We start from the raw sequence: 27,383 nt of genomic DNA on the forward strand, positions 1-27,383 counted from the left end.
TTTGTTTCTGCAGAATCTTTTCAACATTTCTGGGAGTTAAGTAAGGAGTCAGGAGCTTCACTCCCTAGCCTTTCACGGCAGATAGCAACTGTTCATGAGAACACTCAATCCCTTGAAAGTGAGTACGTGGAAGAGAGAGGAGACTGTCCTCCTTCACCCCAGTCCTACCAGAAGTTGCAAAAACAGAATTTCGATTTAAATAGGACTCGGAGCATTCAAGAGTATAAGGAAACCACATAGAAACAACTGCAACAAAAGGGAAGGGGGAAAGCTAATTCAGGTGAACTACCTCAGAGTTTATCCTGTGGCCAAAAATTGCTTGTGTATAATTCCAAGTTGGATGGAGCAAGACTTCAGCTGTTTAGTTAAGAAGAGCGGGCTGGAAGCACTGCCTGGGTGCCTTTCCAAGATCCCCGTTTGGAAGCCTTGTCCTAAAGTAGATGGTACAAAGACATGCGCTCACAATCGTCATTTGGAGGGGAAATTATAGGAGGTATATGTACCATCACAAATCATGACAGCATGCATTGCTGAGCACTCAGCATTCAGGCCAAAGACACTTTGGTATCAGTTGATGCAGAAAACGATGAAAACTCTGCAGTGAAGAGCATTTGCATTTCCCTAGTGAGTTCTAGAAAGCCTTTCGAGCTTTTCGAGGCACGGGTAGGCTTCCCTGCCGTGCTGTCATTCAGTGGGACCTCATCGGTGTTTTTTGTTCATAGTAGCAGTTGGACATCTTTCACCTGCTTTGTGCTTGAGAGAGTTTTCTTCCTGGTTTGACCACCTGTTTTTACTTTCTTGGGATCCTGGTACTGTGTTTAATTATGCTGTGTTAGCTCTTGTGAATTTCTTTTCTAGTTTTGTTTTTAAACTTAATACAGTTGCTAGGTCCTGGTGCTTTCTTCTAGTCTTATTGCAGGCTTGGTTGATTTGTTATGTGACAGAATTTCAACCTCTGTTTCTTATTGGCAATTTTCCCTGATAGTTTAGAAAATGAGGCCAGTAACGTCCAGTTTGCAGCCTCATCGGTGACCATCGCACAAAGGCCGTGTGCAGTGCCCAGGTCTAGCATATGGTATCGCTGGTTATGGTGTCGGCTCAAAGACGTTGACCAGAACCATTAAGCTGAAAAGACTGAAGCCTCTAGATGTTTTTGCATCTAACTTAGCCTGATGCAACTCTTCTGTCACCGAAGACATCTATTGCAAACGACCACAGTGTCATGCCAGTTCTGGCTTTGCCGCCTTTCTGTGGCCCTCAGGTTGAGCACAGACAATCTGTGGAAAGCTCTTGGGGACGAGTTTGCAAACCTGTCCCCTGACTGAATGCTGAGGAATTTATCGTGTTCCAAGACCTTGGCCTGAGGGTCTCAGCCTTGTAGGGCAAGTCCCCTAAGCTTCTGCTGCATTGCCCCTCTCTCCATTAGTCCCTCTAACTTATCTGTCCTTTAGTACTGCTAGCTCTCTGCAGGCATAAAATTAAAAAAAAAAAAAAAAGACTTGATCTGCTTCACTCTGTCCAGTAATGTGGTTAAAGTAATAGCCTGCCGTCCCATGCAGCTTTCTCCTTGGAAGTATGATCATTTCACTGCTTCGGTGAGCTGTTTTGCAGGTTACCTCAGTGATTAGTTTCTATCATCCTCATTAGGGGATCCTCTGTTTTATGCCTTTTTGATCCGTCTAGTCTCTCTTTGAGGAGTAGAACTTAGCTGCATCCTCTCTAAGCCCACTTTGTCTATTTTTGATTATCTTGTCAAAAGTGTAAAGCTGAATATGGGTTTTCACTGACAAAAAATGTTATCTGTTGTTGGTGGCACTTACTATTGTAAATGTATGTTGTTGTTGTTGTTGTTGTTGTTTTTTTTTTGTTATTGAATGACAACCCCTGTCAAGGGATTCCCAGTTCTGTATTGTGTTTTTCCTCTGAGATAGCAAAGCAGTATGCCTGTAAGTGGTGTTTCCCGAGGACAGTAGGATAAACCAGCTATACAAACTCTCCCTCATCCCCACATGAAGTTATAATATTCAGCTGTTCTGTAAGACTGAGGTCATAGTGATAGGCTGAAAACGCTTTCCAGAACTCTCTGGGACATTTGGTTTGGTGCTGTTAGATGACCTAATCCATACGTGTGGCTGCTTATCCTGCTCTTCTTGGAGAACACCTGATACAGGTAAGCAACGTTGCTGTTTGATTGGTTGCAGGATAATCATCTACACAGAAAATAAACATTTGGTACTGAGATTCTGTCCCGTAAAAGGATATCAGTTCATTGTAAATTTGCATTTATACATATTTTTTGTATACAGTACTTATAAATGTGTTGATTGTATTGTAAATATTCCTACTTGTTTTTTATTATTCCAAAGATATGTTTCATGTTGTAGTAATTTTGATGCACTACCAAATAAAACAGATTTTTCAAACATTAGTAAGTAATTTAGGGAAACACAGTGAAAGCAGCATTGTAAATATATTATCTGTTGTAGCTGTTTTAAAAACAAAAACTGCTAACTTAAATTTAAGTGAAGAGAAATGTGACTGTGTCTTACCTTCTAACTATGCTATTTGAGTGGATGTGGCTAGTATTTTTGTTATAGCTTAATGCCGTCATGTAATCAGAAAAAAAAGTCAGTTTTTACTTTGGTACTGCTTTCATGCACATGTGTTCCACGAAGGCTTGGCTACCACGGCTGCTGTAATGTAGGACTAACTAGCAAACTGGCCACTACATTTGGACTGTTAAAAATTGTTGATTTTGTGTTTTGTTTTTTTTTCTTTTGAATCCATCTGTCTGCTCCTGTTCTGTTCCCAGCTGTCCACCTCAATCCAAACTGGTATCTGTTGTGCTGTGATGCTGTGAGCCTACAATTTTGCAACTAGACAATGGTTTTCCCCTATTTGTATGTTTAATGTTGTTGATTTTGTAAATAAAACATAATATGAATTCACATTTTGTTGATGAACATCATATCTTACCTAAAACTTAATGTGTGATGTCAAATAGGTAACAAGTAATTTAGAAAGAACAAACCCTCAACCTCACACAATTCAGTCGTGTCCCCCCCCCCCCCCCCCCCCCCCCCCCCCCCCCCCCACGCCCTGGGTTATTTCCTGAACAGCAGGTTTATAGGATGATTGCTTTTGTAGTGAGATGTTTGTTGGAATTGATGTTCACTTTGCCTGCCTCGTGGTCAAGTGTTTGTAAAGCACCCTTTCTTATTTTGTGGAAGATATTAGGGAGGACTTCCAGGGTTGAGGAAACTTTGGCCGTCTTCTGTAGTCTTCCATTATGATGATTAAGTGTGCAGTAGTTGGCATAGGGCATTGATTGGGGTAGCATCGGTCCATGGCATCAGAATGCAGAGCTTTCTGTCTGTAGCAAACCAAGGGGGCCCTTTTACAAAAGGGTTGGTGTGCGGTAACCCCGAATGACCAGCAGAGCCCCCCCCCCCCCAGCGCACGCCATTTCCAGCCCTACAAAAATACTTTCTATTTTTGTAGTGCCGGTGCTTACCTGGTGGTAATCGGGCAGCGCTAGGGGCTGCCCAGTTACCAATAAGTGTTCCATCCCCCAAAATGGCCATACGGTAAGTGGTTCACTTACCACGCGGCTGTTTATTTTCCAGAAATAGCCAGCCATTTACACGCTGCAGTAAAAGGGGGCCTTGGCGTGCGTCTAAAACACGCGCTAACCCTAGCACAGGCCCCCTTTTAACGCAGCTTAGTAAATGGAGTCCCCAAGTGCACAGTTGATCAAAATTGTAAAGTTTGTACTGATACAGTAAAGACCACCTTGATCAGTTTATTGATGGGATATGCAACCTGGTTCCAAAAAAAGCTGTCCCTCATTTGCATTGACCACATTTTATCATGTGATTTTATTCTGGTCTTAAATTCCCTAATGCATCTCCCTTAGTACTGTTTTGCTGTGGGTATTTTATTGCACTGGTGTCTCTGTATTTTCATTTCACAGGTCTATTACTTCATCAGTCTGCCATATTGACCTGAAGAAAATCAAATACTTAACTACTTGCACAGTATTCAAAGGGTGTAAGACTTTGAGGATAAGAACTTTCTTTCTCTGAAACTTCTAGAACAAGATTGTCAGGATTTGATGAGATACAAAGTAATTCTCATATGTGGACAACAGATATCCATGCACTGTCTGACTTAGTGAAAAGCAAAGGATCATTGGCTAGCTTATTATTTATTTCAATTTTGTTCACACCTTTTTCAGTAGTAGCTCAAGGTGAGTTACATTCAGGTACACTGGGCATTTCCCTTTCCCAATCTAAATTTGTACCTGAGTCAGTGGAGGGTTAAGTGACTTGCCCAAGATCACAAGGAACAGTGAGATTTGAACCAGCCACCTCTGGATGTCAAGACTGGTTCTCTAACCACTAGGCCACTCCTCCACTCCAAAGCTGAAAAGGAGGTACTCTTTAATTTCCCCAGTGCTATTCAACTTATACATGTGGAGAGAGTAGTCTAGTGAACAAGATAAATGGCAATATGAGAGTTGGTTCCCCCCTTGTGGGGTTCCCCAAGGCTCACCACTTCCCCCAGTACTATTCAACTTATACAGGTGGAGGAGTAGCCTAGTGGTTAGTGCAGTGGCCTTTGATCCTGGGGATCTGAGTTCGATTCCCACTGCAGCTCCTTGTGACTCTGGTCAAGTTACTTAACCCTCCATTGCCCCTGGTACAAAATAAGTACCTGAATATATGTAAACCGCTTTGAATGTAGTTGCAAAAACCACAGAAAGGCGGTATATCAAGTCCCATTTCCCTTTCCCCCTTTCTCCTTTCCCTTATGACATCACAATATCAGAAGTGAGCCAAGTATCGGGCAATCAAGCCATTGTGACATCACTGATGAGGTTGACTCTTATTGGTGGAATGAGTGGAGGAGTAGCCTAGTGGTTAGTGCAGCGGACTTTGATCCTGGGGAACTGGGTTCGATTCCCACTGCAGCTCCTTGTGACTGTGGGCAAGTCACTTAACCCTCCATTGCCCCAAAATACAAAATAAGTACCTGAATATTTGTAAACCACTTTGAATGTAGTTGCAAAAACCACAGAAAGGCGGTATATCAAGTCCCATTTCCCTTTCCCCCTTTCTCCTTTCCCTTATGACATCACAATATCAGAAGTGAGCCAAGTATCGGGCAATCAAGCCATTGTGACATCACTGATGAGGTTGACTCTTATTGGTGGAATGAGTGGAGGAGTAGCCTAGTGGTTAGTGTAGTGAGTGGACTTTGATCCTGGGGAACTGGGTTTGATTCCCACTGCAGCTCCTTGTGACTCTGGGCAAGTGACTTAACCCTCTATTGCTCCTGGTACAAAATAAGTACCTGAATATATGTAAACCGCTTTGAATGTAGTTGCAAAAACCTCAGAAAGGCAGTATATCAAGTCTCATTTCCCTTTCCCCCTTTCCCTTATGACATCACAATATCAGAAGTGAGCCAAGTATCGGGCAATCAAGCCATTGTGACATCACTGATGAGGTTGACTCTTATTGGTGGAATGAGTGGAGGAGTAGCCTAGTAGTTAGTGCAGCGGGCTTTGATCCTGGGGATCTGAGTTCGATTCCCACTGCAGCTCCTTGTGACTCTGGGCAAGTCACTTAACCCTCCATTACCTTGGGTACAAAAAAATAAACACCTGAATATAGTATGTTAACAGCTTTGATTGTAACCACAGAACTCCCTTCCCTTTTCCTTTTGAATCTGGCTTTTCACATTTAGACGTTAATTTTTATTCTTATGCAGGTGACATGCTTTTCTTGGTTGCTGTTGAAGATGATGTAAATACTTCTCTTGGTAGACTAACTGTATCGGTGTAATAGAACAGTTGTATGCATGGATTTTAAACTTGAATAAAATGCCAAACTATTGGCATGGCATGATGGTATTTCCAGAACAGCTGACATTTACTTGATGGCTTGACATTAGCAGAAAGCATCGGAAGTGTTGGGTATTTATCTGGATACCTCATTGTCTTTTGAAGGTCAAGTTAACTCTGATACATTCAATTTTTTGTTTTTCAAACTCCACCAGCTTTGATGCTTATACCCTTTATTTAAAACATTTTGCAATTCTGGTCCAAGCATTATGTTCCAATAATCTGCTTGAGCTCTATTCTGTAAATACACACATATTATATATGTGTATGCACTTGTAAACTACATGCTAAGAGGAGTCTGGGCAGGACTTGCATCCGTAATCTATGGAATAGGTTTTTGCACCCGAGAACCTATGTGCTTATATACTTGGTTATGCTAGTATTCTAAAAGGTGAGTAGGCGTCTGCTTTCCATTATAGAATAGACTTTCGATATGTGCCACTTCTTTCCCTCAGTATGTTTTCTTGTGAGTAATTGAACAGTGGCTGTTCTGCCCCCACTCTGACCTATTGTAAGCTTGCTGAGCCAGTTAAATTTTATCTTATGGCTAAGCATGGAATCGCTCTCTGATAATTAAATGAAAAACAGGAACTTGGCTTCAAAGCACTTTCGTGCACATTGGTGTATTCTAATCGCATTATTGTGCCAGTTAGGACAGTGTGGCATATGGCTACTTTTGGCCCTTTCACTATAATAGTCCATTAGTGATGCTGCTCATGGGACAAAGTTGACAGCTGAAAGACCCAGAAACATTCTGGACTGTATTTTAGCAGTAGATGAGTAACATCCGTGCAACAGATTTGCTTCCAGCTGTCAGACAGCCCGTTCTGTCCTGCTGTAGCGAGAGCAGACTCGGCTTGTACTGTTCTCTCCTGTGTATGATGACTCTCTGAAGGAGATCTAACAGCTTTCAAGATGGACAAGGGACAGGATTAGGTGTTCGAAATAGAGAAGAATTTCCAGTTTGTAAGATCTGTTAGCTGAGTATTGGGAGCTTGGATTCATCAGTTGCCAAAGCTGCAGGTTTCACAGAACTGGTTGTCTTCCAATCTGTTCACCATCCCGTCCATAATGCCCAGAGTGCTGTCAGGCATTTCTTTGATGTATATCTCTTCCAATCAGGGAAGAAATAATACAGGAATGAATGTTCACAAATTGAATGCAATAAAAACACTTGCAAACATCCAAAGGTCTTGAGTAGAGATGGGAACTATAGGGCACACCTTAGTCTAAGAAAAAAAAAAGCACAAAGGGCTTTCTAGACTGGAACAGTCCAAAATCCTTTATTCCCTTTGTCCTGCTCCATGTTTGCCTGTACAACTTATTCATAACTATGTTGTGAGTCATAAGCAGAGTTTGTTAGTGAATCAGAGGCCTGGGCCAGTGCAAATTAGAAAGCCCGAGAGTCCTAGAACTCAAATAAGGAAAATAAAAACCAAAACGGAATCTGTTCTGTTACAAAGGTATTTACTCATGAAAAGCAAAACAAATTCTGCGTATCTGAATTAATTTCATGTGCAGGTAAAAATATACATTAAACATTGTTTTTCTTTTCCAAATGGAGGCCCCTCTTTTTTTCTGAAGCCTGGGCCAAACGGCACTGCTGCCGCCTCCTTGACGTTCCCTGAGAATAAGTGTCACAAAACAGGGAAAACCAAGGCCGATGTAGGTCAGCATCCTTTTTCCACACTATCAAGCATCGAGTGCTTGCAGAAGTTATATAACATAATATATAACTTCTGGTGAGGCCCCATCTAGAGTATTGTGTTCAGTTTTGGAGGCCGTATCTTGCTAAGGATGTAAAAAGAATCGAAGCGGTGCAAAGAAAAGCTACGAGAATGGTATGGGATTTGCGTAACAAGACGTATGAGGAGAGACTTGCTGACCTGAACATGTATACCCTGGAGGAAAGGAGAAACGGGTGATATGATACAGACGTTCAAATATTTGAAAGGTATTAATCCGCAAACGAACCTTTTCCGGAGATACGAAGGCGGTAGAACGAGAGGGCATGAAATGAGATTGAAGGGGGGCAGACTCAAGAAAAATGTCAGGAAGTATTTCTTCACGGAGAGAGTGGTGGATGCTTGGAATGCCCTCCCGCGGGAGGTGGTGGAGAGGAAAACGGTAACGGAATTCAAACATGCGTGGGATAAACATAAAGGAATCCTATTCAGAAGGAAAGGATCCTCAGGAGCTTAACCGAGATTGGATAGCAGAGCCGGTAGTGGGAGGCGGGGCTGGAGGTTGGGAGGCGGGGATAGTGCAGGGCAGACTTATACGGTCTGTGCCAGAGCCAGTGGTGGGAGGCAGGGATAGCGCTGGGCAGACATACGGTCTGTGCCAGAGCCGCTGGTGGGAGGCGGGGATAGTGCTGGGCAGACTTATACGGTCTATGCCAGAGCCGGTGGTTGGGAGGCGGGGCTAGTGCTGGGCAGACTTATACGGTCTGTGCCCTGAAGAGCACAGGTACAAATCAAAGTAGGGTATACACAAAAAGTAGCACACATGAGTTGTCTTGTTGGGCAGACTGGATGGACCGTGCAGGTCTTTTTCTGCCGTGATCTACTATGTAATATAATCAAGGCTTCCAATTTTAGGTTTTAACTGAAAAAATTCCCCTAGTGCAAAAACATAAAATAGGTGTTTATTGAAAAGATACATTTCTCATATTTGTTATTCTCCCAGGCTTGGCTTTTGCCCTAGGGCTGCACAGCCCAGAACATTTTTTTCATTTTGCTTGTTGTTTATGGGAATTTTCATGGTCATTTTTTTTTATTATGAGAGCAATATATTTGTTTATGTTTATTTAAATTTCATCTACCGCCTTTCTTCAGGGAATATGAGGCGGTTTACAAATCAAAATCAACAGTACCAGAGCACCCTTTTCTTTGATTATTGCACCCCAGTAATAGAGCTGACCTAGATTTACACCTGCATTTGTGTGTGTGGGGGGGGGGGGCACTTTTCCAAGACAAGACTAAATATATTTTGCCAATCTGTTTTAACATTTAGCAGTTGCCACACATTAATGACCAAAGCTAACATGCGATATTAAGTATTTACACAGTAACATAGTAGATGACAGCAGAAAAAGACCTGCATGGTCCATCCAGTCTACCCAACAAGATAAACTCACATGTGCCATTTTTTGTGTATACCTTACCTTGATTTGTACCTGTCTTTTTCAGGGCACAGACCGTGTAAGTCTGCCCAGCACTATCCTCGCCTCCCACCGCCGGCTCTGGCACAAACCGTATAAGTCTGCCCAGCACTGTCCCCACCTCCCAACCACCAACCCCGCCTCCCACCACCGGATCTGGCACAGATCGTATAAGTCTGCCCAGCACTGTCCCCGCCTCCCAACCACCAACCCCGCCTCCCACCACCGGATCTGGCACAGACCTATAAGTCTGCCCCCAGCACTATCCCCGCCTCCCAACCACCAGCTCTGCCACCCATTCTAGGCTAAGCTTCTGAGGATCCCTTTCTTCTGAGCAGGATTCCTTTATGTTTATCCCACGCATGTTTGAATTCCGTTACCGTTTTCCTCTCCACCACCTCCCGCGGGAGGGCATTCCAAGCATCCACCACCCTCTCCGTGAAAAAATACTTCCTGACATCTTTCATGAGGCTGCCCCCCCCCCCCCCCCCTTCAATCTCATTTCATGTCCTCTCGTTCTACCGCCTTCCCCTCTCTGGAAAAGGTTCGTTTGCAGATTTCATTGGTATTATGCTGACATCGTATTATGTCTATTTTATCTGAATGTTTTCCATGCTGTCTATTTTGGTATTGTACTGACATATCATATTTCTGTTACATTATTGTTCTTCAGTGCTGTTAAATGTGTTTTATTTTTGACACTATTTCACGTTAGTCCTATTTACAAAAACCGATGTACTCCACACAGCAAATTGAGTCTCATCAGTAAAAATAATCATTGGTCACATATGTGCAAAACAGACAGATCCTCAACAAATATAAAATACTAGTAAAAAAGGCCCGTTTCTGGAACGAATGAAACGGGCGCTAGCAAGATTTTCCTGGGAGTGTGTATGTTTGAGAGAGAGAGCCAGAGTGAATGTGCGGGTGTGTGACAGAGTGAGACTGTCTGTGTGACAGTGTGTGTGTGAGAATGAGAGTGTGTGACAGGGCCCCCTCCCCTGTTCCTAATGCCCCTCACCCCGTTCCCTCCTCCTTCCCACACGTTGGGTTCCTTAAGGCTTTCAAAAGTCTATGTACCCCCGTGGCCCTAACGCCCAGTATCCGGATACCCCACCGCTTTCCTCCTCACCCCTCCCCCAAGATGTAAATGTCTTTCAGTGGCTCAGAACCCCCCCTCCCCCCATTTAACACTTTCAGTTCCTTCAGTCTTTTAAAACTCTCCTATCAACCCTGTGTCCTAATGGCCAGCACTCAGATTGTTTTGCTTTGCCAAATTGTCTGTCACTGATGTCACTGAGTGCCTGCCTAGCAGACCACTTCCGGCAGGCAGGGTCCCAAGCACATCCTGTTGGAGGTGAGAATTATTATATAGGATATCACCACAGCTGAGCTTAACTGAACCCCTCAAGAAGCCGGAATTGGCATATAATCCAATGCTGGAGAAATAGAAACAAAAATGTATTTCCTATTGCACTGTGTAAAATACAAAACTATCAGAGCTACAAATTTCCCAGTGCTAGCACTTAAAGACTTCCTGAAAAAGAATGAGCAGAAAAAACTGTATAATTCTGGGGGACAGAGGAAAAATAGCCCCCAGTGTAGCAAAAGTGTATCCTGCCACCAGCAAAAAGTGTTGACCTGACAGGGAATTATCTCTCTGTTAATATTACTTTGTAAATTCTCCTCACTCCCCCCCCCCCCCCCAACACCTAGTAAATGTATTACTTGGACAACACATGTAACTTGGTATATAGTCATTCTGGCCCCCTTATAGCATTCATATCACCAAGCTCCCACTCCCTTACTCTCTCTTTTCTTTCCCCTTCCCCCAACACTCCCCATTTCCTCCTTCCCCCTGCCCTCCATTCCCCTCCTTTAGCGTCTTTCTCCTCCTCCAGTCCCTGCCCTCTCCTCTTTTCCTCATCTCCACACAAATTTGAACCTTTTTCTGTGGATATCTGACCTGAGCTAGTGCAGAACATTCTATCCACTGAGCATCTGCAGCTTCAGCACCACCATGAACTAGATTCTCCCTTCCTCTGCTCATAGGGCTTGGGCTTTCTGTAGGCTGGTGCAGCTCCTTTTTGCTGCCACCATGGCCTTTTGCCATGCTCTGCACATGGTACATGGGCCCCCCCCCCCCCCCCCCCCCCCCCGCAGCCTTCCTTCCTGCCTCTGCTGGTTAAGCTTGAGGTCAATGCTGCTTCTGTGCCTTTTTGTCTTCCATTGGCGGTGATGGATGGAGCTTCTCATCAGCATGTTGAAGAGAACACCACAGTAAGAGTTTGTTCCAGCTGCGCCTGTTTTGGTTCCAGGGGCCCAACTTATCTGCCTTTATTGGAATGCATATTTTTCTTTGTACAAGTGCATGAATGGAACCTCCCTTAATTGGTGCTATTGCTTAGGCAAAATGCATCGAAAAAGAAGTAATTTGCAAGCAAGGTGCAGGAAATATGTTTTAGTGAACCAACCTAAAACCTCTATGTATACCTTTGGTTGAGGTATACCACCTCCATCACTTAAGTGCGAAGCAAGACCACAGGACTTCAATTTGCCAGTGGTTTTGCTCTATCTACAAACTGCACGTTGACAGCCACTAGATGGCGCAGCAGAGCCGAGGATTGTTTGGGTCTGGGAGCTTCCTCAGCCTGTAGTCTCAAAAACAAAAAAAATGGAACAATTATTCCAGTAATGATACAGGTCATGAATTTTCATCAAATAGATACTATACTAGCAGCAGGCAAGGTCTGTTAATATATTTTCATAGTTCAGAACAGAAGACCTCACCATTTTTCAGATTATATAGAATGTAACAGTTATAGTGGACCATAAGACCTATCTAGTCTGCCCACATTCATTCCTAATCAATACTACAGCCCCCAGCTGATCTCTGCCTTTCCCTTCACTTCTTCATAATGAGGAATCCTCTATTCTTATCCCAGGTTTGCTTGAATTTGCTGCGGCTAGGAAAGCGAATAGAATGTTGGGTATTATTAGGAAAGGTATGGAAAACAGGTGTGAGGATGTTATAATGCCGTTATATCGCTCCATGGTGCAACCGCAACTTGAGTATTGTGTTCAATTCTGGTTGCTGCATCTCAAGAAAGATATAGCAGAATTGGAAAAGGTGCAGCGAAGGGCGACTAAAATGATAGCGGGGATGGGACGACTTCCCTATGAAGAAAGACTAAGGAGGCTAGGGCTTTTCAGGTTGGAGAAGAGACGGCTGAGGGGAGACATGATAGAGGTATATAAAATAATGAGTGGAGTGGAACAGGTGGATGTGAAGCGTCTGTTCACGCTTTCCAAAAATACTAGGAGTAGGGGGCATGCGATTAAACTACAGTGTAGTAAATTTAAAACATCGGAGAAAAGTTTTCTTCACCCAACACATAATCAAACTCTGAAATTTGTTGCCGGAGAACGTGGTGAAGGCGGTTAGCTTGACAGAGTTTAAAAAGGGGTTAGATGGTTTCCTAAAGGACAAGTCCATAAACAACTACTAAATGGACTTGGGAAAAATCCACAATTCCAGAAATAACATGTATAGAATGTTTGTACGTTTGGGAAGCTTGCCAGATGCCCTTGGCCTGGATTGGCCACTGTCGTGGACAGGATGCTGGGCTCGATGGACCCTTGGTCTTTTCCCAGTGTGGCATTACTTATGTACTTATGTCCTCTACTTGGCTCACTTTTATTACATAGAGCAGTGATTTAACCTATTGTGATGTCATAGTGGCTCTTCCACCAATAAGAGCCAACCTCATTAGTGATGTCACAATGGCTTGATTGTATAGAATGTTTGGACTGGGAAGCTCGCCAGGTGCCCTTGGCCTGGATTGGCCGCTGTCGTGGACAGGATGCTGGGCTCGATGGACCCTTGGTCTTTTCCCAGTGTGGCATTACTTATGTACTTATTCTGTTACTGTTTTTGTCAAAATACAGGTCATCAACCGTAGGCCTAACTTGCTATATTACTATTTACTACTACTATTTATCATTTCTATAGCGCTACAAGGCATACACAGCGCTGTACACCATACACAAAAAGACAGTCCCTGCTCAAAGAGCTTACAATCTAGATCTATGACTAACTCTCAAGAGACCTGCCCTCTTTGTCTTGTCAACACAATGTACACAGAGCTTTATTTCATTTGGAGCCGCTTTGCCTCTACTGCTTGTTGAGTTGCACCTACCCTGTGTGCAAAGCTACATACTCTCCAATAGAGGAACCATAGGCTGCTCTGTGGGAGGTCAGAACTTCATGCTGCTAGCAGTGTTGGGTGTTTTGGCTTCTCTGAAGCCAAGGTGGTTTGCTAACAGGAGATGACATGAGCCTATCTGGCCCATTATGTAGGCTGAAGCCAATAGGCAGAGTTTGTCGCCCAATCAATTTCATGGTTTTGGGTGTGCCAAGATGACAGCATACAGTTCAAGCTTCTTCTTACCTACAAATGCACTCAGTCTGCAGCCCCTCACTACCTCTGTACCCTCATCTCCCCTTACGTTCCCGCCCGAAACCTCCGCTCACAGGACAAATCCCTCCTCTCAGTACCCTTCTCCACCACCGCCAATTCCAGGCTGCGCCCATTCTGCCTCGCCTCACCCTATGCTTGGAATAAACTTCCTGAGCCCATACGCCAAGCCCCCTCCCTACCCATCTTCGAATCTTTACTCAAAGCCCACCTCTTCAATGTTGCTTTCGGCACCTAACCTTTTACCTTTCAGGAAATCTAGACTGCCCCAGTTTGACGACCCCTACTTGTCTGACTGTACATTTGTCCTTTAGATTGTAAGCTCTTTGAGCATGGACTGGCTTTCTATGTTAAATTGTACAGCGCTGCGTAACCCTAGTAGCGCATTAGAAATGTTAAATAGTAGTAGTAGCAGCTGCATTGAGGAGAATTAAAACTTCCTTGGGTGGACTCCAGCTTCAGCCTTGTGACATCATGCCATCTTCTGTCTAATTAAACCTTGCCTGGAGCCCCAGGTCCTGCCAAGCAAAAATGAAAGCCAATGGGAGTTGACAGGAAGCTTAGGAAGATAAATGAAGGCTTGTGGCAGCTAGCGGAACTGCAAGGAACTAATGGGCTTTTTTTTTTTTTTTTTTTTTTTACTAACCTGCATTAAGAAATACTACTACTACTACTATTTAGCATTTAGGCATAGCACATCCGTATGCAGGGCTTTCCTGTGCGCCAAGTCCATTTTTAGTGCAGCCACAACTTTGGCCTTTTTTCCAGAATATATGGCCATGTGCTAATGTTAGCCTGAGTGTGTGGCCTTTAAAAAAAATTACCATGGAAGAACTTACCACCCCCTATTTAGGAAGTGCTAAGAGCTGTCCTGTATTATGGATGCGCTGACCAGTTAACGTGGTGATAATGTCAGCACACTAATTGATTAGCAGATATACACCCATTCTTTGCCTCTGACACGCCTCTCCCCCCACCAAAAAATGTCTTTTTAAACAATACTGCACGCTTAGCATGCGCAGATGGCAAAACTAACATGGAATGCTTTAGCGCTTCCCGTATTAGTACTACTACTACTATTTAGCATTTCTATAGCGCTACAAGGTGTATGCAGCGCTGCACAAACATAGAAGAAAGGCCCTGCTCAAAGAGCTTACAATCTAATAGACAAAAGTAGGGTACAGCGAGACAGAAGGTGCGAAGTCTGGAGTTGGCAGTAGTGGAGAAGGGAACAGATAAGAAGGATTTATCCATGGAGCGGAGTGCACGGGAAGGGGTGTAGGGAAGGACGAGTGTGGAGAGATACTGGGGAGCAGTAGAGTGAGTACATTTATGGGTTAGTAGAAGAAGTTTGAACAGGATGCGAAAACGGATAGGCTGTTTTTCCTGTGTTACGTGTTAGTGTCCAACGCAGCTTAGTAATAGGCCTTCTAAGGTAGGAGGGAGTGGAGAAATTCAGAAGTGTAGCCAGATGGTGGCGCCAGGGGGAGCGGAGAGGTGCACGCACACCGCATAAGTGTGACAGACTGCCTGAAAAATAGGCACTTTAGAGGAGGGAACAAAACATGGAGGAATGGAACATGCAAGAGGAAATGATTGGGCCTCTCCACACGCATCCTCCACCCACTTAAGCAGGAAGAGGGTGAATGGAGGGCTGAGTTTGCACCTCTTTTTCTAGGTTTTCCTATCCTTTGGTTGCATGTTTTTATTAATAATTGAATTAATTTGTTTCACTCTGAGGCTTGCACTGATTAATCTGCACAAGATGTCCTGCTCCCCCTCCCCCTTACCAATTAATAAACTCCAGCTGGTGCTCAGGAAAGGTTAAATGACACTACAGCCTGGCCCTGAGGATTTCACATTTCTGTACTGTAAATCACTGCTAATCCTGAAAATTCATCCAGGAATATATTAGCCAAATAAAAACGCATCACCTTACATTAACAGACCTTCCACAGAGGAAATTTACTGAAATTTCTAGAGAACCAGTTCAAAGCAATTGATTTTTCAAAATGATTTTTTTTTTAACTTGCTGTTTTATTTTGGTTTATTCTAAAATTAAACTCCAAAAACCAGAGCTAAAAGTTTGGAATCAATCAAAACCCAAGGGAGGTTCTTTTGTTTAGTTACTGAACTGGCTGGATCATTCTAGGCTTCTGCTTTGGCTAATGTGCATTGGCAAAGCTGATTTCACACTTGAATACAGGTAGCTCGTGCTCTGTTTGACTGTGGCCAGTACCATCCTAAATCCCTTTATTTAAAGGTCATTTCTGTCCTCATACACTTCTGTGCACTAGGTTGTATGCCGATATTTGAAATTAGTTCAAGATACCCAAGATGTGGTCCAGAGGAAGGTGATAAAAATGGTAAGGGGTTTGCACCAAAAGACCTATGAGAAGAGGCTTGAAGACCTGAATATGTATTCCCTAGAGGAAAGGAGGGATAGGTAGATGCAGGGGCGTAGCCAAACACCCAATTTTGGGTGGGCCTGGGCCCAAGATGGGTGGGCAGAAGAACCTTGCCCTGTCCCACAGGTGATTTGGTCTCTCCATCTCTCGCCTGCATGCCATATGGTCTCTCAAACATCCCCCCTTTCCCGTATACCTTTTAAATAGCAGATTTTCACCAGCAGCGAGCAGCAACTAATACACACTGCTCATGTTGGCCCCACACCCTTCCCTCTGATGCAACTTCCTGTTTCTGCCTAGGCAGAAATACATCAGAGGGAAGGCTGTGGGGCCGGTGCGAGCAGTATGTCACTGCTCACTGCAGGCGAAGATCTGCTACTTACAAGGTATGTAGGAGGGACACTTGTTGGGAGTTTTCGGCTGGTGGGGCTTGGGGATCCCTGCCAGCCACATCATAGGTATGCTGCTACTGGGCGGGCCTGAACCCAAAGTGGGTGGGCATGGGCCCACCCAAGCCCACCCTTGGCTACGCCACTGGGTAGATGTGATACAGACATTTAAATACTTGAAAGGTATTAATGTATGTATCACTCCACAGTGCGACTGCAACTTGAATTCTGTGTGCAGTTCTGGCCACCACATCTCATAAAAGATATAGCGAACTTAAAAAAAAAAAAAAAAAAGGTCCAGAGAAAGGCAATGGAAATGAAAAAGGGGATGAGGTGACTTCCCTATGAGGAAAGGCTAAAGTGGCTACAGCTTTTCAGCTTGAAAAGATGGCTGAGGGGAGATAAGATAGAGGTGTATAAAACACTAATTGGAGTGGAATGGGTAGATGTGAATCGCTTGTTTACTCTTTCCAAAAATACCAGGATTAGGGGGCACACAATGAAGCTACTAAGTAGTAAATTTAAAACAAGCCAGAGAAAATATTTCTTCACTCTACATGTAATTAATCCCTGGAATTTGTTGCCAGAGAATGTGTTAAAAGCAGTTAGCTTAGCAGGGTTTAAAAATGTTGATAATTTCCTAAAAGAACAGTCCATAAACCATTATTAAGATGGACTTGGGAAAATCCACTGCTTATTTCTAAGATAAGCAGCATAAAATCTGTTTTACTATTCTGGGATCTTGTCAGGTACTTCTAACCTGGATTGGCCACTGTTGGAAACAGAATACTGGGCTTGATGGACCTTTGGTCTGTCCCAGTAAGGCTACACTTATGTTCTTATGTAAACCTTTTTCAGAGATGGAGAAGTAGTTGAACTAGAGGACGTGAATTGAGGTTGGAGAGGCATTGACTTAGGAGTAACATCGGGTAATACTTTTTCACCGAGAGTGTGGTGGGGACAAAAATGGTGACAAAATTCAAAAATGTTTGGGATAAACATATAGGAAAGCTCTGGAACGAGGGGGCATATGATTAGGCTTAGGAGTAACCTAAGAAAGTATTATTTCACAGAAAGGGTGGTGGAGGCGTGGAATGGCCTCCCGGTGGAGGTGGTGGACTATGTCAGAATTTTAAAAGGCATGGGATAAGCACGTGGGATCGCTTAGGAAAAGGAAGAGTTAAGGGTTACAGAGGATGGGCAGACTGGATGGGCCATTTGGCCTTTTTTCTGCCCTTGTGTTTCTTAAAACAAAACCTAACTGGCCTTAGACTGTTGCTGGACAGGAATGTTGCTTTGACGGCAACTTCAGCAGTGGGGAATTGGGTCCAGTGCCTGGTGGATTTATGTCAAAGGTAGATCAGAATCAAGTATACATATTTTATTTGTCCTGGGATCCAATAAGGTGGGAGGACATGGGGCAATGATATGGGGTGATTATATTAAATAAAAATGAAATAAATACTCTTGCATCCTCTCTGGTTTTCAATGGAACCCACCTCGGAAACACCCCTTATTAGAAACAGCCTCTCTGCTTTGCTTTGCTGCTGGTTCCATGGATTATGGTTTTCCATGTGATTAGTGCTTAGCCATTCTCAAATTAGCTGCCTTTGCGTTTAGTTCTTGAGGGTTAAGACATTTGGATTACAAATTTTGGATATCTTTGTTTATGTACTGCACCCCTGGGACAAGGTGGGTATTACTATGTTGGAGCTCACCTTTAAGCGCATTCATTACTCGATTTGTTTTATCCTATATAATAAAACACACCTCCAAGATTCTGAAGCTGACTGCATGGCTGAGGCATTCCTGCTCTCTGTATCCATCTCCTGAATTGACATCACGTACTTCCGGGTTCGTCACAAGCAGAAGTGACCAAACACATGAGGTTTCTCGGCTTCAGAATGTTGGAGGTGCATTCTATTAACTAGGATTGGTCAGTTCCTTGAAGCACAGCCAGAGCTCAGCGTTCTGCACAGTAACGCTCAGACACCAGAGAGAGAAGGGGGGCCTGACACCAGAGAGGGGGGGGGAGGTATCTCTGTTACACACACACTTTCTCTCTCACACACTCTCTCTCTCTCTCAGTCAATGTCTTTCTTTCTTTCTCTCTCACACACTCTGTGTCTCACACTATCACATTCACTCTCTATGTGTCACACAGTCACTCACATACTGTCTTGGTCTCATACACGCAGTCTCACAGAGAGTCTGTGTCTCACACACTCTCTCTCTCTCTCTCTCTCGCACACACTGTATCTGTGTGAAACACACTCTCTCTCTCTCACACTGTGTCTCACATACGCACTTGCACACACTCTCATTCTCACACACACACTCTCTCTCTCACAGACACACCTGCACCCAGACTCACTCTCTCTCTCTCACACACACACTCGCACATTCACTCTCTCAAACATACACACTCCGAGGAAAACCTTGCTAGCGCCCGTTTCATTTGTGTCAGAAATGGGCCTTTTTTTACTAGTGTATTAATAATTGTTTTGTGGTTGTTGGTCTTTGTATTACCAAAAATGTATAAAAATTCAAAGTTAACAAGTATACATATTTTATTTTATTTTATACCACATTTGTTTCATTTATGCTACGTGTGCAGGTACTGTGTAACTCAGTGGGAGAAAGAAGAACACCTTAAATTTAGTAAGAGAAAATATTGTTAACATTTCTGGATTGTTTGGTTTAATCATGACTTGCTAATGAATGTGACTTGGGCAGATTGGATGGACCATACAGGTCTTTATCTGCCATCATCTACTATGTTACTATTTTTGCTCTGCTGGTTTCAGATGGATCACCTCTCCTGGCTGGAAGGCTCCTTCATGGTTTACTGCTTCTGATGTACGAGACAGATGTAGATAGTGACACCAAATCCATTAAAGTCAGTGTCATGTACCTCAGAAATGTTTGATTTTTTCTAAGTTGTCATTCCAACTCAAGGTCCATGCAGAAAAAAAAAAACCATGACCCATCATCCCATTTATCCTCAGCTGGTGAGGGTATGTCCGATGGACTCAGGCAGCTGAGGTCACTTGACTTTGGTCTTAGGCTGCTATTGTCCATCTGGTGTCTTTATAGATTGAGGGGCAGCAAGCACAGTATCCAGTTAAAGGTCAAAGATACAGATCAAAATGGAGAGCTCCTTGCCCTGTGCCACCGGACTCTGGAAGATTCCCATTAGTCGTACTTCCCAACATAAACTTTGCTTCCTGCCCTGACAGGTGGTTTGTTCAGTGAGGATGCTTAGTTCTGTTCTTAGGTCAAGGATGAGTAAACTCCTGCATGCAGTCAGCTCCCCAAATACCTCCTGGGCTGTTTACAGAGCTGTTCCAATCTTTTCATGGAGAGAGAGCGAATGTGACAGCAGTCTGGCTGTGTGTTGGCTGTTCCTGCTGCCTAGAAATGTGCTTTTGTTGGAAGTGAAATAACAACATTTTTGATGTTAAAAGGAATTTTTTTTTCATTTTGCAATTACCCCACCACCTCAGCTTCTACCTCACCCCATCCACCATGCTTTCTGGGGTAAAAGTGATCTGTTAGTTCTGCCCCAGCATTTCAGTGATACATGTTTCTGTTAATTAAAATCAGAACTGGAATCGAAGAGTCTTTCTGCACTGAAGCCTGCTGTTAGCAGAGGTCAGTTCCCTCCAGTTACATTTCTCCAGCTGGCAGAATTGGCTCTGCTGTGAGTCTGTAATATATGTGTCTGAGGACTGTTAAAATAGAGGTTTAAAATATACCTGAATAAAGGAGAACAAAAGGTAAGACCATTATATTGGATTGACACTACATTTGTGAGCAGCTTTCAGAGCTGTTCTCTCTCCGTCATGTCCCTGCAGAATCAGCAGGTTAATGCCAAGAATGACTTTGCCCTGATTGCAAAGTAAATCTCTGCTTATATGAGAATGATGATGTAAAGGAAGGATTTGGGAAATGAGGAAGGACCATTAGTAGAGGGGTGAGAAAAATGGGGCAGCCGGCAGGGACCGTCTGGTAATTTATTTATTTGTTACATTTATATCCCACATTTTCCCACCTATTTGTAGGCTCAATGTGGCTTACATAGTACCGGAGAGGCATTACAGACCCCGGTGTAAACAAATACAAAGTGATGTTGTGGTAAGATAAAGTTCATGTGGCACAGCCACACTAGGGAATCGTACAACGGAAGAGTTGTGTTATGTCCATTACATACTTTAGTTTTGTTATGTTGCAGAGATCAGGCAATTATGCTGGATTTATTTTTTTATTTATTTTTATTTTATTGCATTTGTATCCCACATTTTCCCACCTATTTGCGGGCTCAGTGTGGCTTACAATACATTGTGAAAGATGGAAATACAATGTGTTACAGTACGATTATGGGTTACATTATGAGGAGTTATGGGAAGACAAAGTCAAGTCAAAACATCATTTGGAGCGTAGAAACAATGGAATGTTACAATGGGGAAAAGATAGGGCGATAGAACAATAGCACGAAAACCTTAGAGTATAACAATTTTATATGTGGGTGGAGTATTAATTGTGGAGAAAATACGGGGTAAGAGAATTTAGAAGAGGGTGTATTGATGCATTTCTGTTAGTGTGTGTGGACTTCATGTGTTTTGGTAGGGTATGCCTTTTTAAACAGGTTAGTTTTTAGTGTTTTCCGGAAGTTTAGGTGGTCGTTCGTAGTTTTCAAGGCTTTTGGTAATGTGTTCCACAGTTGTGTGCTTATGTAGGAAAAACTGGACGCGTAAGTTGATTTGTATTTGAGTCCTTTGCAGCTTGGGTAGTGCAGATTTAGGTACGTTCGTGTTGAGTAATGAGTGAGGAAACCAGGTCCCTATGAAGTCTCTGTTTTGAAGTGTTGTACTTTCAACTGTCTTAGGAGACACCTAAGAAATGGGTTTAGCGTATCCTTAAGTCGGCCTTTCCTGCGCACTAAGTTCACTTCTAGTGTGGCCTTGAAAAAGTGGTTTTTCCTCTTTGTTTTATTTCTGGGTGTATGCTAATGTTACTGGTAAATGTCGTTGCATTGGCTGAGTAGCGTATCCACACCTATTCTCCACCCAGACACGCCCCCTCCCCCCCCCTAAAAAAAGAATAATTACCACATGCTTAGCTCATGGAGATAGCAAAACTAATGCAGAACACTTTAGCATGTTTCAAGCTAGGCTATGTTTACTGCATTAGGCACACTACAGCACCTAACGTAACATAAAAATAGCCATACTGGGTCAGACTGAGAGTCCATCTAGCCCAGTATCCTGCTTCCAGCAGTGGCTAATCCAGGTCACAAACAGAAGATCAAAGAGTAGCAAAGATTCCGGAATTCCAAAGAGTAATAAGATTCTATGCTACCAATCCTAGGGCAAGCAGTGACTTCCCCCCGCCCCCATGTCCATCTGTATTAATTTTTCCTCCAGCAACTTGTCCAATCCAAATATTCTAACTGCTGTTTCCACATCCTCAAGCAATGACTTCCACAGCTTAACTATTGGTTGAGTGAAAAAATATTTCCCCCTATTCATTTTAAAAGTATTACCATGTAACATAGTAAGTGACGGCAGATAAAGACCTGAACGAGTCTGTCCAACAGTTGCACTCGTAATTCATAATTCAATCAACAATGAACGTAATATTATATACATGGTCTTTCTTTGGTATTTCTGGGACATACATAGACCATAGAAGTCTGCCCGGCTCTGTCCTTATGTTCCAACTACCGGAGTTGCCATCAAAGCCCACTGCAGCCTATCCAAATCCATCTTGTCATTTGCAGGACCCAGACCGTAAAGGTCTGCCCAGCACTGTCCTCGGTTCTGACTATTGAAGTTGCCGTTGAAGCCCTTTGCAGACCTACAAAGTGTGCCCGTCACCACAGCCAGAGTCACCATCCAACTATCCAAGCATCATAGGAGCTGGCTCTGTGGGTGCTTGAGCACCCCTAGTATTGAGAATATTCCTTGTATATGTCCAGGGAGGGGGTTATTTACACTGGGCTTAGCACCCCCAATAATTTTGAAAAGTTGGCTCCCATGGGCGTCTCACTTTATTTATTTGTTTGTTTGTTGCATTTGTATTCCACGTTTTCCCACCTATTTGCAGGCTCAGTGTGGCTTACATTAATCCGTGATGGCGATCGCCATTTCCGGAATGAGGAATACAAAGTGGTATTGCATTAAAGTTCATAGTGAGAGTAGATTAAGCAATCAAGTATAGAGAATTCATTATCGTAATGAGAAATAAAGTGGAATTGCGTTAAAGTTCATTTGTGACAGAGTACTGAGGTAGTCAAGTATAGAGAGATCAGTTTTGTCCAGTTCCGGTATGACTTTTGTTGTCTAGTATTTAGGATGGATCATTGTGGTATGCCTAATTGAACTTTTTAGTAATTTTCGGAAATTAGTTATGTCGTGTATTGTTTTTGTGGCTTTTGGTAGTGCGTTCCGTAGTTGGGTGCTTACGTAGGAGAAGCTGGACGTAAATGTTGATTTATATTTTAGTCCTTTGCAGCTGGGGTAGTGGAGGTTCAGGAATGTGCGTGCTGACCTTTTTGTGTTCCTGTTTGGTAAGTCTATGAGGTCTGACATGTAGACTGGGGCCTCCCCATGAATGATTTTATGAACCAGAGTGCAGATTTTGAACGTAATACGTTCTTTAAGTGGGAGCCAGTGTAGTTTTTCTCTTAGGGGTTTGGCGCTTTCGTATTTCGTTTTTCCAAATATAAGTCTGGCTGCTGTGTTTTGGGCAGTTTGGAGTAATTTGTTCTTTGCATCCGGCATAGATTGCATTGCAGTAATCTAGTTGACTTAGCACCGTTGATTGTACCAGGCTGCGGAATATTTCACCTGCATCCACACCTGCAGCCATTTAAGGTTTTATTTTTTTTTTTAATATCTAAATAGAGATCCTCCATGTTCATCCCATGCCTTTTTTTTTTTATTCCATCACTTTTCTTGTCTCTACCACCTCCCTCATGAGGGCATTCCAGGCATCGACCACCCTCTCCATGAAAAAGGATTCCCTGCCATTACTCCTAAGTCTACCACCCCACAACCTCAGCTCACGTCCTCTAGTTTTACTGTTTCCCCTTTTCTGGAAAAGATTTGTTTCTATACTAATACCTTTCAAATGTTTAAACATCTGTATCACCTCCCTCTGGGCTATACGTATTCAGGTCTTCATTCAATGTCCCCTAGAGGCAGATGCAGCAAGCAAACGTTAAAAAATCTAAATCGTTAAAGTCCCTAACGATTTTAAAAAAACGAAGAGTGCACCAAAGCAACAAGTCACACATGCTCGGATCGGTATTGAAAAGTACAATGTATCAAAGAATCACAATACACATCGGTAATCGGCCCCTAAAGCATGCGCAGAGCAGCCAATCGTTATGTTAGCTGCTCTGCGCATGCCACAAACAGCCAAAACACAAGCACATGGCTCCCAAATCAAAACAAAAATAAAAAAAAAGGGTGGGGAGGGGGCAAAGGCGCTCGTGAGGAACATCCTGTATGGCCGTCCTTGCCCCCCCGCCCGAGGTCGCCGTTCCCCCACCCCCCCCCCCCCCCCCCCCCCCCCGCGCACGAAAAAACTCAAATTTTAGCAGCCCCAGCCCTGGGCCGGCCCTCCTCCCTTCCTGTGTCTTCTCCCACACTAGCTTCGCCTCCCGCCATGCTCCGGTCCCGTGCCCCCCCCCCGCCGCCCCCCCCCTTTGGTCGTGGCTGCCGCTCCCCCCTCCAACGACCCCCCCCCTTTTCCTAACCGGCCCGTGCAGCGCCTCTCACCTCTGCTGCATGGGCAAGAACAGCTGATTGGCGAGTCAGAAGGCCTCCTCAGACGTCCCTTCTTTCTTCCTGGGCCCGCCCTCCTCTGACGTAGGTAAACCACTCGTTAGATTTCCTGCCTTTTTCCTGCGTAAAGGCAATCGGAAAAGGTTAGTGCATCTCGTTTCTATGGGGTTTTTACACTAATAGCTCATCTCCATTCCGTTTTCGTTAGCTGCTGGCTTCCACGGTAAAAGCCCTTTGATGCATGCAACGGATCAAAATTTCCTCGTTGGAGGGTCATTAAAGGCTCATTAAGCTTTAGTGCATATGCCTCCTAGTCTTTGTACTTTTCGAAAGAGTAAAAGATTGATTCACTTTTACCCGTTCTACACCACTCGGGATTTTGTTGACTTCTATCATATCCCCCACCCCCACCCCCTTCTCTTTTCTTTGCTTTTACTCATGAAAGGGAGCAGAGCTCTCAAAAGCTAGCAACAGATACAGTACTCCAGTAACAAGTGGGGGTGTCCATTTTGTTTTGTTCCTCTGCTTCCATTTCCATAAGTATAATTTCATGCACATAAAGTAACACAAAAGTAATTTTATAAAGGGAAAATGCAACAAAATGTTTTCACTAAAAGTTCCCAAGTCGTCCTGCCTCAAAATGTTTTTTTTTTTTTTTGTTGATTCTTGTTGCATATATCCAATGGTCTAACAGCCACCCACAACACTTGAAATCTTGTCCTTGTTATTTTTAAAATATGTACTTTGGTTGTTTAGCAGGCTGAGGACTTGTCTATGAAGCCCAGAGGCACGTTGTCTATTCCCACTGTGCCTTTCCTAATGGTCTCAAAAAAAATAGCTTTTCGGAATTACCTCTGGCGATTGTGTTTCATTTCTGGCCCTCCCGTTAATAACGGCTGCAAGCTCCTATTAAGTCTGCTGTTCAGACCATTTTCTTTCCAAAGAAGGGTGTATTGATTTGCTATGTAAAGGGACATGTGTTGATTAAACTGTAAATTTATATTGATGAATGCTTAAAAGGGCCCCGATCCACAGACTAACTATTTGCTATGATTGGTTTCTTGTCAGGCCTGCCCTCATTTCTCAAATCACTATCGATATCGAGTTCTTACTGCTCTATTTTGGGCCCTGGGCGATTATGTTTTTTTACCATCTTATCTCAGAGGGTAAGAGCTGCTTTGTCTTAAACAGGAAAACTGTCCTGGCCAATAAATATTTCAAGCCAGAAATAAAAGCTTAGGGAGGGAAAGGAGACGAGGTGGAGACTGAGAAGCAGGGGTCAGTCATAACTTTGTGGATAAATAGCTGTCAACTTTAAGATCACACAATAAATTGTCTGCCGGGGACATGAGCTGTTTCTCTTTGGACTCTCCAGGCACCCCTCTTCTGGACCTTTCTACTTTAGAGAACTGATAATACCTGTGTACAGGCTTAGAAGGACGATAAGAACATAAAAATAGCCATACTTGGTCAGACCAATGGTCTGTCTAGCCCAGTATCCTGCTCCCAGCAGTGGCCAATCCAGGTCACAAGTACCTTATAGAAACCCAATTAGTAGCACCATTCCATGCTACCAATCCCAGGTCAAGCAGTGGCTTCTCCCACGTTGATCTCAATAACAGACTGTGGACTTTTCCTCCAGGAACCTGTCCAAACCTTTTGTAAACCCAGATACACTAACCGCCATTACCACATCCTCAGGCAATGAGTTCCAGAGCTCAACTATTCTTCAAGTGAAAAAAATATTTCCTCCTATTTGTTTTAAAAGTATTTCCGTGTCCCATGGTCTTTGTACTTTTAGAATGAGTGAAAAACCAATTCACTGCCACCCCTTCCACACCACTCATCATCTGTGTAGTTCAGGTTTTGCTGTCTCTTTCTTTCAACATATGTAGCGGGTGACTATGTGACACATTGCATGATTTCCATCCCCCAAAGCGCTTACAGTCTCAACTGCTTTTTCTCCAGACAGAATCCCAGCTGGGCGGGGCTACAGACCATATAAGGGAATTGGTCCCTTATATGGTCTGTAGCCCCGCCCAGCGCATCCCAGGATGCATTGGGTGGGGCTGGGCGCCGCCATTTTGTCGTCGTCAACTCAAGGAAGAGGAGGGAGGCAGGCTATCTCCCTTCTCCAACCAAGGTAGGGGGGCTGGGAGGGGGTTTCTTTTTGTACGCTGGACCACCACTGAAGACAACGCTAGGTGGGGGAGTTGGGGTGGGCTGGAGGTCCGCCGGACCTCCACCCCCCCCCTGTCGCTCGGGAGGGAGGGGGCTTGGCCGGCGGCCACTAGACCACCAGGGACCATTTTGGGGGGGGGGAGTGGGGGGGCTGGAGACCCACCGGATCTCCAGCCCTCCCTGAACCTGGAGGAATGGGATTGTCGGGGGTCTGGAGGTCTACCGGACCTCCAGCCCCTTGTTTGCAGTTTGCTTTGGGGGGGAACGGGGGCCTGCCAGCATGCAACTGCATGCTGGACAGGGCTCACCATTCCTCGCCAATGATCGGCAAACCCTAGCTCAGAGCTGGCGTAGGGTGTGCCGCGGCCAGCGACCCAAATTTTGGCGCGCTGGCTGCAGATCATTGGGGATGAATGTGCTAAGCCCTGTTTAGCATGCATTTGCATGCTACTTGTGCAAAGAGTCCTCAAACGCATTGTTTCACTCGCTTGAGGGCTCTAATCATGGGGCGGTAGCAAACACCGGTGCTAGTACGGCGCTAACAGCCTCTAGCGCCAACGTTTGCTTTTGATCATGAGGGTATTAGTATCAATGCACTTCAAAAACTCCAGCTGCCTGTGAGGCTTCCATGGTAGCTGATGAAAGGGAAGGGAGAAGAGATTTTAAAACTCCTTATAACTGAGGGAGCCTGGTGTCAGCCACTACAATCAGTGACTCAGCAAAGAATGAGAGCTGGGCGATAGGGAGTTCAAAATGGCTGCCGAGAGGGAAAGACATACTCTTGTAGCTCCCGAGGAACTTACCTTTTGAATTTTGGAAAAACTTCGGTTTTTCCTTAAATATTTCCTCACTATGCCGAAAAGAAGGGGGAAAGCCGCGGCTATCGCCCCCCAGCGACTTGGGACCCCGACTCGAAGCAATACAATAGACTCGTTCCTACTGCGGGCTCAAACCGCTAGCACGCCGACGGGCGGCTCGCTGATATCTCCCGCAGCAGTTGGAGGCGTGACGGGAATACATGAGCTGGAAGTCTCACTGAGCCCGGACGCACGAACACCTCCTC

General features: G+C 44.1%; 1 protein-coding gene across 1 annotated transcript in view; it reads left to right on the forward strand.

Moving 5' to 3' along the window:
• LRIG2 (leucine rich repeats and immunoglobulin like domains 2) overlaps positions 1-2,948 on the forward strand; it is an 81,669-nt gene extending 78,721 nt beyond the window's left edge. The window contains exon 19 of the mRNA XM_030220609.1: positions 14-2,948. Coding sequence (XP_030076469.1) covers positions 14-240 — 227 coding nt within the window. The 3' untranslated portion in view covers positions 241-2,948. The remainder of the gene's footprint in view (positions 1-13) is intronic.
• Positions 2,949-27,383: the final 24,435 nt, after the last annotated feature.

The sequence above is a fragment of the Microcaecilia unicolor genome, chromosome 12 (assembly GCF_901765095.1).
Source record: "Microcaecilia unicolor chromosome 12, aMicUni1.1, whole genome shotgun sequence".
Lineage (NCBI taxonomy): Eukaryota > Metazoa > Chordata > Amphibia > Gymnophiona > Siphonopidae > Microcaecilia > Microcaecilia unicolor.